The 17,056-nt window shown below is 43.0% G+C and overlaps 1 protein-coding gene across 1 annotated transcript in view; it reads left to right on the top strand.

Moving 5' to 3' along the window:
* The window catches only part of BEND6 (BEN domain containing 6), a 76,843-nt gene that overhangs the window by 12,205 nt on the left and 47,582 nt on the right, over positions 1-17,056 (top strand). Inside the window, exon 2 of the mRNA XM_033936435.1 lies at positions 15,295-15,531. Coding sequence (XP_033792326.1) covers positions 15,336-15,531 — 196 coding nt within the window. The 5' untranslated portion in view covers positions 15,295-15,335. The remainder of the gene's footprint in view (positions 1-15,294; positions 15,532-17,056) is intronic.

The raw sequence follows: 17,056 nt of genomic DNA, 5'->3' as shown, positions 1-17,056 counted from the left end.
TGTATGACCTTTTTCTGCCAACATGTTCTCAGTGACTTAGGATCACTTTCCCCCTTGTTTACTGAGCTTCGGTAGAGGTTTCTACCATGGCCCGGAGTGTTAAATGCTCCGACGCTCAAAGAATTCCTTTGAGCGTCAGAGCAGCATTGGAGCATTTAGCACAGCATAGTAAAAGAGGGCCTTTTTTCCAGAAAACTGAGAGAGAGCTCATGAAAATGGGTTGTTTGTTTGTTTGTTTTTCCTTTATTCTGATCTAGACCAGTGTTTTTCAACCTTTTTACACCCGTGGACCAGCAGAAATAAAATAATTATTTTGTGGATAGGCAAACTACTAGAAATAAAATGAAAAACCCCGTTTCTGCCCCATCTTTGTGAGCTCGGTCACCTCAGTAACTATAGAAAAATAGACAAATATAGTGCAAAATATAGACAGCAGATGTAAATTCTCAAAACTGACACGTGTTGATCACTAAATTGAAAATAAAATCATTTTTCCTACCTTTGCTGTCTGGTGATTTCATGAGTCTCTGGTTGCATTTCCTTCTATCTGTGTATCCTTTCTTTCTGCACTCAGGCCCAAGAATTGTCCCTTTCTATTCCCTCCCTCTTTCCTTCACATGTCTTTAGTGCCCCCAGTGCCTCATTCCTATGTCTTTAGTGCCCCTTCCCATGTCTTTAGTGCCCCAGTGCCCTCTCACTGCCTCCACACTTTGTCCCACCCCCACCCCTGAAGCCAGCCTGCCTGCTGTCTACCTCTTTCCCTCCCTCCCTGGCCAAAGCCATCCTGCTTGCCTGCCTATCTCCTTCCCTCCCTGCCGCGCAAAAAAAAAGGCCTCCCTCCTTAATTTCTCCGGGTCGGCTGCTACTTCTAAAGATGACACAAAGTCTTTCCGACGTCAATTCTGACGTCGGTGAGGACGTTCTGGGCCAGCCAGGCAGCGATTGGCTGGCCAAGAACGTCCTCTCCGACGTCAGAATTGACATCGGAAAGAAGACTTCCTGTCGGGTTTAGCAGTAGCAGCAGCAGGGCGGTAAGATAGCAGCCGACCTGGGGAAAGGAAGAAGGGAGGCTTTTTTTGCGTGGGACAGGAAATGTCCCAAAACTGTGTGTGGAGTCAATGGGACAGGAGGTCTGAAAACGGGACCTATGGTTACCTTAATCTTGCCGGCCCTGTGTGGACCGGCAGAAATTTCCTGCGGACCGGCACCAATCCGCGGACCAGCGGTTGAAGAACAGTGATCTAGACAACCTGTGTGATCATAGAAACATAGAAGGTGACGGCAGAAAATGGCCATGACCCAACAAGTCTGCCCACTCTAATGACTCACTCCCTAAATTCTTCCCTGAAGTGATCCCATATGCTTATCCCATTTTCTCTTGAAGTCCAGCGTGCTGCTGTCCTAAATTACCTGCAGTGGAAGACTATTCCAATGATCAACCACCCTCTCGGTGAAGAAGTACTTCCTGGTGTCACCATGAAATCTCCCACCCCTGAGTTTCAACAGATGTCCTCTTGTCGCCGCAGGTCCCTTAAGAAAAAAAGATATCCTCTTCCACCTAAATAAGACCCATGACATATTTGAACGTCTCAATCATATCCCCCCTCTCTCTACGCTCCTCGAGTGAGTATAGCTGCAACTTACTCTGCCTTTCCTCATACAGGAGATCCTTGAGTCCTGAGACCATCCTGGTGGCCATTCGTTGAACCGACTCCATTCTCTGCACATTTTTTTGATAATGCGGTCTCCAGAATTGTACACAATATTCCAGATGAGGTCTCACCAAGGATCTGTACAACGGCATTATAACTTCGGTCTTCTGGCTGACAAAACTTCTTCGGATGCAACCCATCATTTGTCTAGCCTTGGATGAAGCTTTCTCCACTTGGTTGGCAGACTTCATGTCTTCGCTATTGATTACTCCCAAGTCCCTTTCTGCAGTGGTTCTTGCTAAGGTCACACCATTTAGGGTGCAAGTTCCGCATGGATTTCTGTTGCCAAGGTGCATGACCTTACACTTTTTGGCATTAAAACTTAGTTGCCAAGTTGCGGACCAATGTTCCAGTAAGTGTAGGTCCTTCGTCATGCAGTCGGGCACTGAGCTGTTGCCTACTATGTTGCATAGTTTGGCGTCATCGGCGAATAATGCAATTTTCCCTTGAAGTCCTTGAGCCAGGTCCCTTACGAAGATATTAAATAGGATCGGACCCAAGACCGAACCCTGCAGCACACCACTGATCACTTCCGACGTTTCGGAGAGAGTGCCGTTCACCACCACCCTCTGAAGTCTACCACTTAGCCAGTCTTTTACCCATGCAGTTAACGTTTCTCCCAATCCCATCAAACTCATCTTGCTCAATAACCTGCGGTGTGGGACACTATCAAAAGCCTTACTGAAGTCCAAGTACACGATGTCCAGGAACTCCCCCATATCCAGCTTTTTCGTTACCCAGTCGAAGAAGCTGATCAGATTGGATTGGCAGGACCTTCCCTTTGTAAATCCTGTAATTTTACTACAATGTGACTCAGGTTTTCAACTCAACTCTGGCAAAATCTCAGATTTGTTACAGCAGTTTGTAAATCAAGAGACTAATACATGATGGGGGAGGTTTGGGCATAAACCAATTATTCTGATCTCTGGTTTCCTCATTTGGGTCTTCTTTCCGTTTTCTGAAAAATAACATGTTGGTTTAAGGGACGCTCTCTTTGCTCTTAAACTACAGCGATAGTAGTTTGGTATTTGTTCAACCTTTTTTTCATGTTTGTATTACTATTTAAAAAGGCTTACCAAATACCTTCAGTCACTATCCGCACTGGACAGAATGCCAGGAAATCAAAATAGTATACATATTAAGTTTTATTACATATATACAATATTTCTAGCCATAATCTTACATATATACAATATTTCTAGCCATAATCATTGATTAAGTACAGAGTTTGAATTAATACGTTACCGGTTATTATATCATTATTCTGTCACTTTCCATACGATCAGGAGGCTTACTCACAAAATATCATCACACAGCTTGTCAGTAGTGGAAATGTCCTCTCTGCTTTTCTTTCTAGGGGAAACAGTATTTATCCCCCTATCCTTGTGGATTGAGTTAAGTGAATGCCGGGAGGATGTTTACCAATCAATATACTCCTAGCCTGCCTCGTGAACTAATTTCCCATCCCAATGTCGGGAGGATGTTTACTAATTAGTATGTGTTTGCCTCATGAGCTAATTTCCCATCCCTTTCCTTGTGGATTGAGTTAACTGAATGCTTGTGGAATGTTATGTGTTAGCCTGCCTGAGGACCTGCTCAATAGGTGCTGAAAAGTCCTTGCTCGTTCTCATAATACTTGTGTTTCCTTGTAACAGCTATCATGGATCCTAGGCAGTGTCATTCAATATTAATAATTCTTTCATAACATCCGTTTCACATACGTGTCACAATGTTTTGAATATAATTTATTCAGTCTCTTTAAATCATGTCCATGTCCCTTAATTTCAGCTTATCATAGTCTCCCATTTTAAACTAAAGGAAAACTCTGCTGCTGTAGTATTTAGTATTCTCCTTCAAGTGATGGATAAATTAGAGCATAAGTGATCACTGCTGCCAAATGTTAATTGCACCAGGTCCTGCATTCCAGTAAGGATTAGTTCTAAACTGCTTCTTTTGTCTGACTTCTGACTTTTAACCTCTAATTTCTTTGAAACTAGGGACCAGGTTCATTAAAGTCAGCAATCGTCACTAAACCTGTTTTCACAGGTTTAGCAATAATCACTGCTAACCAACCTGATTTACAAAATGGCCCACCGAGTGTTTTTCCACTCATTTTCCAATGCAAAATAGCCAAGCGATTGATTCACTTACATTGCTTGGCTATTTTGCATTGGGTTTTATGATCCTAAAACCCGAATGCTGTACATGTGCAGTAAATGTGTTACCGACAGGTCTGCTGGGTTCTTTTTCCTTTTTTTTTTAAATGGCACAGATATTTTGCGTGTATTTACATACGCAAAATATCTGCCCAATAATAAAAAAAAATGAAAATCCCTCCCCAGTGAGTCACGACAAAACCCCCTCCCTCCCTGAATCAAAAAAAATGGCAGGAGAGATGCCCATTCCCTCCTGCCATCAGACACTGAAGCCGATCTTAAATATGGCAGGAGGGATTCCCATTCCTTCCTTCCACCAGATGTCCCCACTGCCAACGCCGCCAATCTTAAATATGGCAGGAGGGATGCCTACTTCCTCCTGCCAGCGGAGGCCACCCTTCTTCGGCTCCCCTTTCCTCCCTCAGCCCCCCTCCTCCGTTACCTTTAGTTGGGAGCAGGAGGAGTCCTTCCTGCTCCTCCGCCAGCCGCTGATGTCTACAATGCAGGCCTTAGGCCCTTCCCTGGTGCATCATCTGATGCATGGGGAAGGGCCTAAGGCCCTGATTGGCTCAGATGCTCAAGCCCTTCCCTTTGGGTGGGGTCTAGGCATCTGAGCCAATCAGGGATTCCCTTAGGCTCCCTCTGTATCCCAAATTCAAGGGGGAGGAGCCCCGTGTATCCAGGATACAGAGGGAGCCTAAGGGAGTCCCTGATTGACTCAGACGCCTAAGACCCTGCCCAAGAGGAGGGGCTTGAGGCATCTGAGCCAATTAGGACCTTAGGCCCCTCCCTATGCATCAGATGATGCACTGGGGAGGGGCCTAAGACCTGCATTGCAGGCGGCTGTGGCCGGTGGAGGAGCAGGAGGGACTCCCCCTTCTCCTGACTAAAGGTAACAGGGAGGAATGGGGGCTGAGGGAGGAGAGGGGAGCCAAGGGAGGGTGGCTTCCGCTGGCAGGAGGGAGTGGGCATTCTTCCTGCCATATTTAAGATCGGCTGCGTCAGCAGCGGGAATGTCTGGTGGGCCTCCCTCCTGCTATATTTGTTTGTTGGCAGCGGGGGACATCTAATAACAGGAGGGAGTGGGCCTCGTTCCTGCCGGGTTTTTTTTGTTTTTGTTCAGGGAAGGAGGGGGCTTTTAATTTTTTTTTTTTTTTTTATTGGGCAAATATTTTGCGTGTGCAATACACGCAAAATGTCTGCGCCATTAAAAAAAAATGAAAATGAAAAACCTGGCAGAAGCCTTGACAGCAGTGACAGGAGGCTGCTTCTCCTGTCACTACTGTCGAGGCTCTTCGCATGTCTCAATCACTGAGCGATTGAGTCATTGGGTTTGCAAGCAAATGATTTGCACCTCCATGTAAGTAATTTGCATGCAAATTTAATAGTGAATCAATCGCTGTTTGAAAATCGGCCAACAGCAATTGAGTCACTATTGTTAGTGAATCTAAGCCTAGGTGTCCTCTGTGTCTGTGCTCATGCTTTCTTCAACACTGCCACTGTCACTGAAAGGCTTGGCCATGTATTCATCTCTGCTTATTCTAATAAGAATATTCCACATCCTTTTCCAGTAGGAGAAAATTAATACAGTATACTCTTCCTGTGTCACATACGCAGAACAAAAACCAAAACTGCAATCCTTTTTACTTTTATAATATATCTAATGTGATGTGTTTGATGTGCTCTTTAGAGATTTAGGAGAGACAAGCTGTAAGAGAGTCACGTCTCTAACCACGCTCCACAGTCTTTCTGCAGTGTATGATGGTTGCTTCCTTCTGTTCTCTTTCACAGGCCAGCTGGCATAGCGAAGAGCAGTCAGAGGCAGCGCCTTATCTGTGAACAGAGAAATATAGTGAGTTAGTTAACCTGCTTTCCTGGGGTGAGGGCCAGTTGGTCCTAAACAGAAAAATTAAGACCTGCCTGACTGCTTCAAACCAATGTAAGGGATTCATCTTGTTGAAGATCAATGTAAGAAAATAAATACACAGAAATAGTGCATTGAATAAATATATGGAAAATAGAAGATAACGGCAGAATAAAACCATATGGCCTATCCAGCCTGCTCATCCATCCAAATTGTTCTGCTCTACAGTTTTTTTTCCTCTCTCTCTTTCTCAGATCCTTTGTGCTTATCCCATGATTTCTTGAATTCAGATACTGTCTTTGTCTCTACTCAATTCAGGAAAAAAAAAATTCAATTTGATTCAATTCAGCCTATTGAATCGATTTTTTGATTCGATTTTCCTGGACAATTAACATCCTGGTAGGTTTATTTGATAGCCTCTTCACCCCCTTTGCCTTCTCCTAACCACACTGGCGCTGTAGTGTAAACAAAATAAACAAACAAAAAAGACTTTTCCTCTCTCTATTAAATCCTAGCTCATGTTTGCGGTCTAACACCAGCTCTGGCAGGATACACGTTTCAAATCTGACATATTGTAATCATAAAACAGAAAATAAAATTATTTTTTCTACCTTTTGTTGTCTGATCATTATTTAAATCTTGAGGTCTCAGGCTCTGGTTGTCTTCTGATAACTTGCTTGCCAGGGTCTCCTTCTTTCTTCTTTCTCCGTGCTTACCATCCATTTTCTATCTCTGTCCTCTCCTTCCGTTTCCCTTTTCTCCCCCGGAGGTCTGGCATCTTTCCTTTTTTTCATCTCCATCCACAGATCCACCTTTTCTCAACTACCCTTTCATCTAGCATCTGTCCCTCCTTCCCCATCACCCCAGGGTCCACCATATCTCCCTTTTCCCAACTACCCTCCTATCCAGTATCTCTATCCCCCCTCCACACCATCCCTTGTGTCCAACTTCTTTCCCTTCCCTCCCTAAATCCCATTGATCACCATCTCTCTCCCTCTCTGTTTTTAGACCCATTATTTCCCCCCCCCCCCCAAAGTCTGGCATATGCACATCTCTTTTAACCCCTCCTTCCCTCCCTCCGTGTACTTCTATATCAGGGCCTCCCCCCCTGAAGGTCTGTCCCCCCCTGAAGGCCTGCACCTCACCCTGAAGGCCTGCTGTCCCCCCTGAAGGCCTGCACCCCCCTGAAGGCCTGTGCCACCATCCCTGAAGGCCTGTCCCCCCCCTTGAAGGCCTGTCCCCCCCCTTTGAAGGTCTGCACCACCCCCGAAGGACTGTGCCCCTCCCTCCCCGGAAGGCCTGCGTGTTCCCCCTGGCCTTCTGCGTTCCATTTACCTAATATCAGCAGCTGCAGAGAAGATTGCCATTGCTAGTGATCTTTGCAAGCTGCCATAAATCTTCGGAGCTTTTAGGATGCGATCCCATTCCTTATGTTTCATCCTTCCCTTTTCCATTTCCTTTTTTTTTGAACAATGTAATTTTTTTCCCTTCCATTTCTTTATTCCCTGCCATCACTTTCCAGTATGTCTAGTTAAAGTCTAAATGTTCACAATCCCCTTTTCTTTTTAATTATCATATATATTGTATTAATTTTATCTTTTATCTTATTTTAACTTGTAAACCGGCTAGATACTTGTTGATAGTCGGTATAGTAAAATTTAATAAACTTGAAACTTGGAGCTGTTTCTTCTGCTGTAATCCTGCCTCTGACGTTAGAGGAGGGGAAGGACCGCAGCAGAGGAAACAGCTCCGAAGACCTATGGCAGCTTGCAATGGCGATCTTCTCTGCAGCGGCTGATATTAAGTAAATGGTGCAGGGGGAAGCCGGACACCAACGGGAGGCCAGAGGGGAAGCTGGACACCAGCGGGAGGCCATAGATAAAATGAAATTATTGCAATGGTCTCCAGTTTAATAGGTTAATCATTCATATTTGGACTTTTCTGCCATGCCTTATTGAAAGGAGAAATATAATCATTATCTTAATAACAATTTAAATAGTTTTATTTAACCAAAACAATAACATTATAGCATATGTATTCTTGTATTTGCTTAAACATCCATGTTAACTGATAAGGTTTTTTTTAAAGGTATTTTGTTTAACCATAAACTATCAGCCAGGTCCATTCATGAAAACCTTAAAATATTGTCTTCTGTAGCTCACTCATATTCATCTTCATCTTGTTTGTTCATAATCTGGAAAAGAAAAACAAGCTTTCCTGCTTTATCAGGTCCCAAATGATTTCTCAATTTGGAATGAATGAGTCCAAAGGAAGAGAATATTCTTTCTATGCCGGCAGAAGCAGCTACTGCTGTTAAAAGTGAAATCATTACTACAACAGTCTCCAAATCCAAGTGCTTAATAAGTGACCTCTACCAGTTCATTGGTGTGACTTTCTTTAAAACATCATCAGCAAACATATATTTCTTGAAAGGTTCCCCATTAGCTCCGAAGTTTATTATAGCTGCCATTATAGATGGATGATTCCATGTCATAGCTAACTCCTCTTTTTCAGTACTTGGGGCTCATTTTACGAAGGTGCGCTAGGGCCTTAACGCGTGGAATAGCGTGCGCTAAATTGCCCTGCGCGCTAGCCGCTACTGCCTCCTTTTGAGCTAGCGCACACTAATCAGGTACGTGCGATAAAACCGCTAACGCACCTTCGTAAAAGGAGCCCTTAAAGTTTGACCCTGGTGCCGGATATTGACAATATGTACAATAAAATGAGCTGGAGACAGTGCTTGTCCCACTTGTTTTTTTAAATACTTGTAATTTAATTCTGTCATTGCGCAGTTCTGTTTTTACATTACATTACATTAGTGATTTCTATTTCGCCTGTGCCTTGCGGTTCTAGGCGGATTACAAATTATAAGAGATCTGGACATTACCGAGAGAATTGCAAAACAAAGATTATCCAGAGAAATTATATAACAGATTATCTAGAGAAATTACTTAATAGATTATCTAGAGATATTGCATAACCGTGATTCATGTACTTTACATGGTGTGGTAGAGGATTCAATTATAAGAATTACTTTCAATTATAAGAATTACATTCAATTATAAGAGTTACATTTAAGAGAATCAAGTGATAACAGGATATAGTGGAGAATATCAGTATATGCGGGTTACAGACGAGAAGTTACCTAACAATGACGTAAGAAGTTTGTTGGATAGTGCTCAATCAGTTTCTTCCAGATTTCAACTGCATCAGCGATAAAACAGCTACTTTTTAAATTTTGTTTAAAGCTTCAGAAATAGGTTTCAGAATTCTCAGCATATCTTCAACATTTCTCTTAAGCCCAATATTGAGGATTTTGATTGTAAAAGTACCATCTGTTTTCTCTTAATCTTGTTCACAAACTGTCATCAGAAGAGGGCCAGTTCTTGATACACTGCTCAAAACAGTCCACTTGAGTTCCATCTTAACATCTTGTGGGAGTGTTAGCTTGGTTCCACACAATCTTTTCAGAGCTGCTGCTACTGCTGCAAAATGATTATTACGGAAGTATTTAACAATTTCAATGACATTTCTGTGAAGTTTTTTGGCTAGGAGCTGCAGCAAATAAGCACTGTAACCATATGTTATTAGCTTGGTATTCTCTTTATGCTTTTCTAAATTTCATCTCATCTTGACTACTTTTGCAGCATTGTCTGTGACTAAACTGTGTACTATCAAGTTTGCAATAAATAGTGCTTAATAATAAGTCACTCTGGGGACTCTCAGAACGCTGCCCTGACTAACAAATATCAGCGTGGCAGCACTAGTCACTGGTCTCACCCAGTCTTATGGCTAACTACTTATAGTTTTTATATTGGATAATTTAATTAAATAATTTAATTGCTTTCTCTCATTTTCTCAACCCATTTTAAATTCTTATTCAATTCATCTTCTCAAATAGAGATACTGTATTTATACTTAGTCATTTCATTTGCTATATGCCCAAGCACCAATACTTAAGGACTTAGCTTAGTCATGTTGTTGCACTGCTCCCCACCAATGCTTTTCAATTTTTCATCAGGACGGGGCTTATCCTATGACCATTGAGAGTTCTAAAAACTATGTACTAGACCAGGGGTGCCCACACTTTTTGGGCTTGTGAGCTACTTTTTAAATGACCAAGTCAAAATGATCTACCAACAATAAAATAAATAAAAAAACACAAAGCACACTGTACGCATAGAAAATGTTAATTATCATTCCTATTCCAGGGTTTTTCAAAGAGGTCAAAGCAGATGACTCTATGCACTATCACCTCAGTAATAACCATACAAAAATAGACAAATATACCCCTCTCCCTTTTTACTAAACCACAATAGCAGTTTTTAGCGCAGGGAGCTGCGCTGAATGCCCAGCGCTGCTCTCGACACTCATAGGCTCCCTGCGCTAAAAACCTCTATTGCGGTTTAGTAAAAGGGGACCTTAGTGTAAAATATAGACAGCAGATATAAATTCAGACACATTTTGATCACTAAATTTAAAATAAAATCATTTTTCCTACCTTGTCTGGTGATTTCATGAGTCTCTGGTTGCACTTTCTTCTTCTTGACTGTGCATACAATCTTTCTTCCCTTCTTTTAGCCTGTATGCTTCCTCTCCTCCAGACCTCATTCCTTCCCCCAACTTTTCCTTCCTCTTCCCTGCCCTTTCTTTCTCTCTGCCTCCCTTTCTTTTTTTTTCTGTTTCTCTTCTTTCCTTCTGTCTCCCTGCCTGCCCTTTTTCTTTCTTTCTCCCTGCCCTCCCCCAAGCAACTGCCACTGCCATTGCCATCGGGGACCAGGACCCAAACACCACCAATAACAGGTCCCAAGCTCTCCCTGCTTCGGCCAACCAGCATTCCTCTCCCCGACGTCAATTCTGCCGTCAGGAAGAGGAAGGCTGATCAGCCCAAGATCGTGATCAACCTATTGGGGGAAATGCTGCCGGGTCCTGCCTTCGCGGAAACAGAAAGTAGGCAGGACCCTGCAGGAAGAAGAACAAATGCTTCACTAACCTGTCTCCCGCATTAGCCCGTAGCGAACGCTTGCTTCAGGGCTCTCAACATGTGCGTGCCGGCTTCCCTTCTTCCCCCCCCCCCCCCCCGGACATAACTTCCAGTTTCGGAGGGAAGAAAAGAGAAGCCGTCAAGCACACGTTAGAGCCCGGAGCATAAGTTCGCTACGGGCTGAAATCTCCAAGCCGGTTTTTTTGGGGTTTTTTTTTAATGTTCAGCAGTGGCAGATGACAGCTGGGCGGACTGCCCAGCTAAAAGACCCTAGGGAGAACACTGATCGGCCTGTAGATCAGGTCGGCAACACGAGTCTATCACGGAGCCCGGGATGGGCTCCGCGATCGACTCACGTTGCCTTCCTGAGCTACTGGTCGATTGCGATCGACGTATTGGGCACCCCTGTACTAGACATTCACATTTTGTTATAGCTTTTGTTGCTGCTTCCTGTATGTATTTTGCAATATATGCATTTTCTGAGGTATCAGTTCTTTCTGAAAGAAAGACATTCCCTTCTGTTGTTTTACAAATACATACAACAGGATCACTGTGGGCATTACCCCACCCATCAAGACTTAGGTTTTAACAATTTTCCCCTGTAGATGAAAGACTAAAGAGGTTAGGGCTCTTCAGCTTGGAAAACAGATGGCTGAGAGGGGTATACGATTGAGGCCTACAAATTCCTGAGTGGTAGAAGCGATTCAATTTTATGAAGTGAATGGGTGGAAGTGATTCAATTTTTTCACTCTTTCAAAAAGTACAGCTCTGGAACTTGTTAAAGGATGTGGTAACAGCAGTCGGTATGTCTCCAGTTAAAAAAGTTTGGAGAAGTTCTGTCTAAAAAGTCCATTGTCTGCTATTGAAATAGACATGGGGCAAGCCACTGTTTGTCCTGGGAATGGTAACATGGAATGTTGCTACTATTTGGGGTTCTGCCAGGTACTTGTGAAACAGGATACTCAGCTAGATGGTTCATTAGTGTGACCCAGTATGGCTATTTTTATGTTCTTATGTCTGCCTGCACAAGCTACCTTCTTCTTAAGAGTTGAGCTCACAAGTGCCTCCAGTCAGCAGGACTTAGGCAGAAGAAACCAAGTGAAGTTAGGCAGGAGGAGTTGGAGCCCAAGCAAGGTGAACCCAAAAAAAGAATGAAGCAGGAAGGCTAGGTTTTAACAGCAGAGTGGTTCCTGAATACAGAATTTGCACGTACAAGGTGGAAGAAGAGTCCAAGTTCTGGCAGCCTATAACCAGAAAATATGGTTGCCAATAGTAACTAGATACTATAGAGCTAGGTGGAATTTGGAGCTAACCCCTGAGGCTTATAGAAGCCATCAGTTTTCCAATGATGTCATTGTGCAGTAGTGATTGTATAGTCTCAGGTAGGTAAAAGCAGATAATCTTTTATGTAAAGCACAGTGGTTCTGGTTGCTGTTGCTTAGTAGGTATCTAGCCATGCCAGTTTTTGGCATAAAATCTTTTCTGTATCTGTAATTAGCTCAACCATAATAGTTGTCTGTTTTCTTCTTTTATTAACCTGCTGCTCACATATGCTTTCTCCAGCCCTTGCAGGATGACGATGCTTGCAGTGCATCAAGGAACTTTTAAAATGTTAAATTTTTGTCAAATGAAAATTGTCATAAATGCTAGAACCACATTGAAGCATAGGCCTATTCATCTGGTGTAGGAATCCAAGAGTGCTCCACTTCACTTAGCAGACATACAGTGATGTTGTTGAATGAAAAAAATATTTCCTCTTATTTGTTTTAAAAGTGATTCTTTTCTAACATCAACATAGCAGCATGTCTGGCACAATATAATGTTCTTTTTAAAAAAATATTATATTATTTGTTTCATGTTTATTCTTGTATTTTGGCTGAATTTTATTGATCTTTGTTAAAGGTTTTGCAAATGTTTAGGACTGGGAAGAGCCACAATCCTGATTACTTCATTGTACATTGTGATACAGTGAAAACAGAGCTGGAGCATGGGTATTTGGTTCTCTAGGCCAGTGTTTCTCAACTTCTTCAAGCCAAGTACCTCCTAAACCTAACAAATCCAACTGAGTACCCCCATCCAAGCTCTGCCTCAGACCCGCCCCCTACTCCGCCCCTGACCCCACCCCATAATAATAGTACTAATTGTAATGCAATTTCTTCCATCCATTTTTCATATACACACAATATAATCATATCAATAATGGTAACTACAAAATTTTAAAAAACACAAAGCGGCCCATGTACACGTACACAAAGTGGCCTAAGGGTACGCGTACCGCGTGTTGAGAAACACTGCTCTAGGCAAATTTCAGCCTCCTCCAATGCTCTCCCCAACCCCCATCAATCATCACCTTTCCAAGAATTTCAGTGAATGAACTTTTGAAAACTGCCCACTCCCCTTACAAGTAAAAGTAGCTCTTGTTATTTAAGATATAAGCTGTTGTTGGTAGTTTACCAAAGTCGGCATGGGTTGGCCTCAAAATACCTAACAGATTGTCTGGCGTATTATATTGTGCTTCCCAAGTTGCGTTCCTCTGAACATTTGAGATCTGCGGCTCCCAACAAAATGGAGTTGAGACTTCAAACATCAAGGGATGGGGGTGTTCTCCTGCATTGGTCCAGAGGAATGGAAAGGCTTCCGCAATAAATACGGCAGCAAGATAATATGGTGACATTTAAAAGATTGCTGAAACGCCATCTTTTTTTTGTAAAATGAAATATGGCTGAAGAACAGCTGTCTGTGTTGTAGGGAGGATGCTGTATATGTTGAAGATGATCGCTGTTGACTGTTTTATATTTTTATTGCGTTTTTGTATGGTTTTATGTTTGTTGTGGTATTTATTATGTCTGTTCATTTGTCCTTCATTTTGTATAGGGCGAATAATAAATAAACACAATACAATACTGAGTTTGTTTTGTTATGGCTATAGCTGCTCTTTGGCATCCCCTAGATCAGTGGTCTCAAACACGCGGCCCCCCAGGGACTATTTTGCAGCCCGCGATCTGTTCTCGCCTAAAGCAGGGGTCCCCAATCTGCTTCCCTTCCCACTGCCCTCCCCCAAGCCACCGCAATCGGGGAACAGGCCGTCATTGCCGCAATAGGGGAACAGGCTGCCACCGCCGCAATCGGGGAACAGGCCAGTGCCGAGGTCTTAACTCTTCCTGCTTATCTTCCCCAGCTCGGAGCCAACCAATTCTCGCCACCCAATGTCAATTCTAATGTCGGGGAAGAAGTTCCGGGCCAGCCAATCGCTGCCTGGCTGGCCCGGAAGTTCCTCCCCGACATTAGAATTGATGTCGGGTGGCATGAATTGGTCGGCCCCGCACTGGGGAAGATAAGCAGGGAGAGTTAAGACCTCGGCACTGGCCTGTTCCCCGATTGTGGTGGTGGCGGCCTGTTCCCCAATGGTGATGGCTTGGGGGAGGGCAGGGAGAAGTAAAGAAATAAAGGGGGGACAGGAAGACAGAAAGAAAGTAGGGAAACGGGACACAGACCGAAAGGGACATGGAGAGAGAAAGATAGAAAGAAAGAAAGGGCATGGAGAGAGAGAGAGAAAGACAGACATATAGAAAGAATGGGGGCATGGATAGAGAGGGAAAGAAAGAAGGGGGCAGGGTGAAAGAAATAAAAAGTTGGGGGAGGGAAGGAGACAGATGCCAGACCAGGGGAAAGGAAGGAAGGAGGGAGGGAGAGAAAGGAAAGAAAGATGTCAGACCATGGAAATAGGGACAGAAGACGAGAGAGATAGAAGGGAAAGTAAGACATGGAAACGTAGATTTTGAAAAGCAGAAAAATTGAATATTAAGTTAATGCCAAAGATGGATGTAACTACGTTAAAGAAAAATACAGGGACTCATATATGAAAGCCCTAGTCAGTAAAAGTATTTATGATGAAAGATGAGAGACTGACTACATTGGTGATAAATGCCAGCGGGGAGAGAGCTGATGACAACTTAGAAAAACGCTCAGAAAAAGTGAAACTCTGAGGGGGGTGAATACCTCCCCTTGGGTAAGAGTTTACAATCCAATCATTGCATTTGCTATTTAGAGCATCACTCTCTGACCGCTGGTAAAACTCAATTGTTTCAATAGCTTTGATTGACAAAAAATTGTTCAAAAGTATCATACACAGAATCTCTTGCTCATTGAACGATACTATACACTTATCTATAAGGTAAAACTCTTTATAGTTTATAAATCTTTCCTTTAACTGTTAAAGGAAAGATTTATAAACTATAAAGAGTTTTATCTCATGCAAAGTTGTCATTTCTTTAATAAGACATGAACTATTTTTTCTGCGGCCCTCCAAGTACTACAAATTCAAAATGTGGCCCCACTAAGGGTTTGAGTTTGAGACCACTGCCCTAGATGCTGCTGCCCTAAGTAATTACCTAGTATTGCCTAATGATTGGGCCAGCCCTGAGTGAGGACCGTCACCGTTTTTTCTGTAACTAGTCAGCTGTTCAGCCTAGAAAATCTTTGGGTATAAATTGCACAAATAATACAGGTTCGAGCACTGATTTCTAGGGGCTTCATTTATGAGTGAGTCACAAAGTTACGTATGTTGACATTTTGCAGGCCACATCGTAACACTGTCAATGTGAGCGACTGTCATCAGGATGAAAAAGTTTACGCTGTTTGACTTTGTGCATGATAACTCGCTGCAAATTGGGGAGACTTCATGGATCCAGGATCTTCCAGCTACAGATGAGGATACCGAGAAGCTGTTCAAAGTCAATGAGAATGTGGTGGTAAACTGGCCTGTGGGAGACAGAAAAACTGAAAAACATTTTGTAAAAGTAGTGCACATGAGTGGTGAGTATATTTTATTTGTGCATTACTGTAATCTAAACCCGTGTTTTCAGGGCCACGTGGAGGGCTCAGGGCAAAAGGAAGACTCCCCATCCATTGTCTTTTCATATCGGCCATGGCACAGTGGATGGGGGCAGAGGAACCAAGGGGGTATGTTGCCTAGGGCAGTTAGGTTTTCAGGATATCCACAATGAATATTCATGAAATTGATTAAAGGCGTCAAGATATTTAGTCAATCTCTGATCTTTAAGTTTTCTCAACTTTGGAATGATCTTCCATTTCTTTTAAGGAGTTCCGGCTCACTTCCATTTTTTCGCAAAACTTTAAAAACTACTTTATTTGCTAAACACTTTGAAAATTAATTTCCCAAAATTTAGTCTTATTTTTTAGGGGTTTTTAAGTTAATTATTGTAAACCGAGTTGAGCTTTCTTAGAATGATGACTCAGTATATAAAGCCAAGCCTTAGATTAGATTAGATTCATGCATATTCATTATGGATATCCTGAATACCTTCTTGGCAAAGGGGTATTCGAAGACCGGTCTGGGAAACACTGGCCTAGGGTGTGATTCTAGTTCAGCACAGTCCTAAGTGTTCTTCAGTATAATGCCTGGAAGCCAAAGTGGCAGCTCCTACTGACCCTAAGTGTGCCTAAGTCTGACTCTCCCCTTTACTTTTTTCAGAGGCCTAGTACTGGCGCTGCTTATGTAACAGCTGCTTATGAGTTTGAGCCACGGGATGCACAGACTCCTATAGTATTCTTGTGAGAACAGCACAGACGTTCTGGCACAGCATTGCTCAAACTCACCGAGAGCTGTGTGTGGTGCCAGAAGAAAACAGAGCAACTGTTCAGTAGAAGGCATCATCAATAAGCTGCTGAAGATCAGGGGCAGATTAATAAACTGAGGGAAAGTTGGCTTACTAGAAGGGATAGAGGAGGCTGACTGGTGGCAGGGATGGGGTGGGATTTCTATCAAGAATAGAGACAGGAAAAATGAAGGTTGGGAGGGTTAGGAGATGGACTGATGAGAAGTGACTATCTTGAGGAGAAAAGAACTATGGGGACAAATGAGCTTGGAGATGGGGGAGAAAAGGCAAGAGAGGATGAATGGAGGAGCAGACTTCATTGAAGTTACATAAATCTGAATACTCTTGAGCAGTAAGGCTGATTGTATTATTGGAGTTGGGCCTTGGTCGGCCACAATATAGGAGAGGAAGTCCCCTTTGCCCACAGTGCCAGCCACTGTGTCCAGCAAGTGTCCCTTCTCTAGCGTACATTTAATTAATTAATTTATTTATTTATCAACAATCTAATTAGAGAATGACACGGTGACAAAATTCATCACCATTCCCGTCCCCGCGGATAACCGCGGGAAATAATCCCATGTCATCTTCTAGTGTCTATTCCAACCTCAGTCCTTCTACACCAGCATTCTTCAAAGCAAAGCCTGAGGGTCAGTGGTTGTGGCCATTCATACTCTGATTCTTCCCTCTCTCCTTAAAGAATGACATGAAGATGGTTTCCCGCA

Source organism: Geotrypetes seraphini, chromosome 3, assembly GCF_902459505.1.
Source record: "Geotrypetes seraphini chromosome 3, aGeoSer1.1, whole genome shotgun sequence".
Taxonomy (NCBI): Eukaryota; Metazoa; Chordata; class Amphibia; order Gymnophiona; family Dermophiidae; genus Geotrypetes; species Geotrypetes seraphini.
This window is presented reverse-complemented; position numbering and strand designations above follow the sequence as displayed.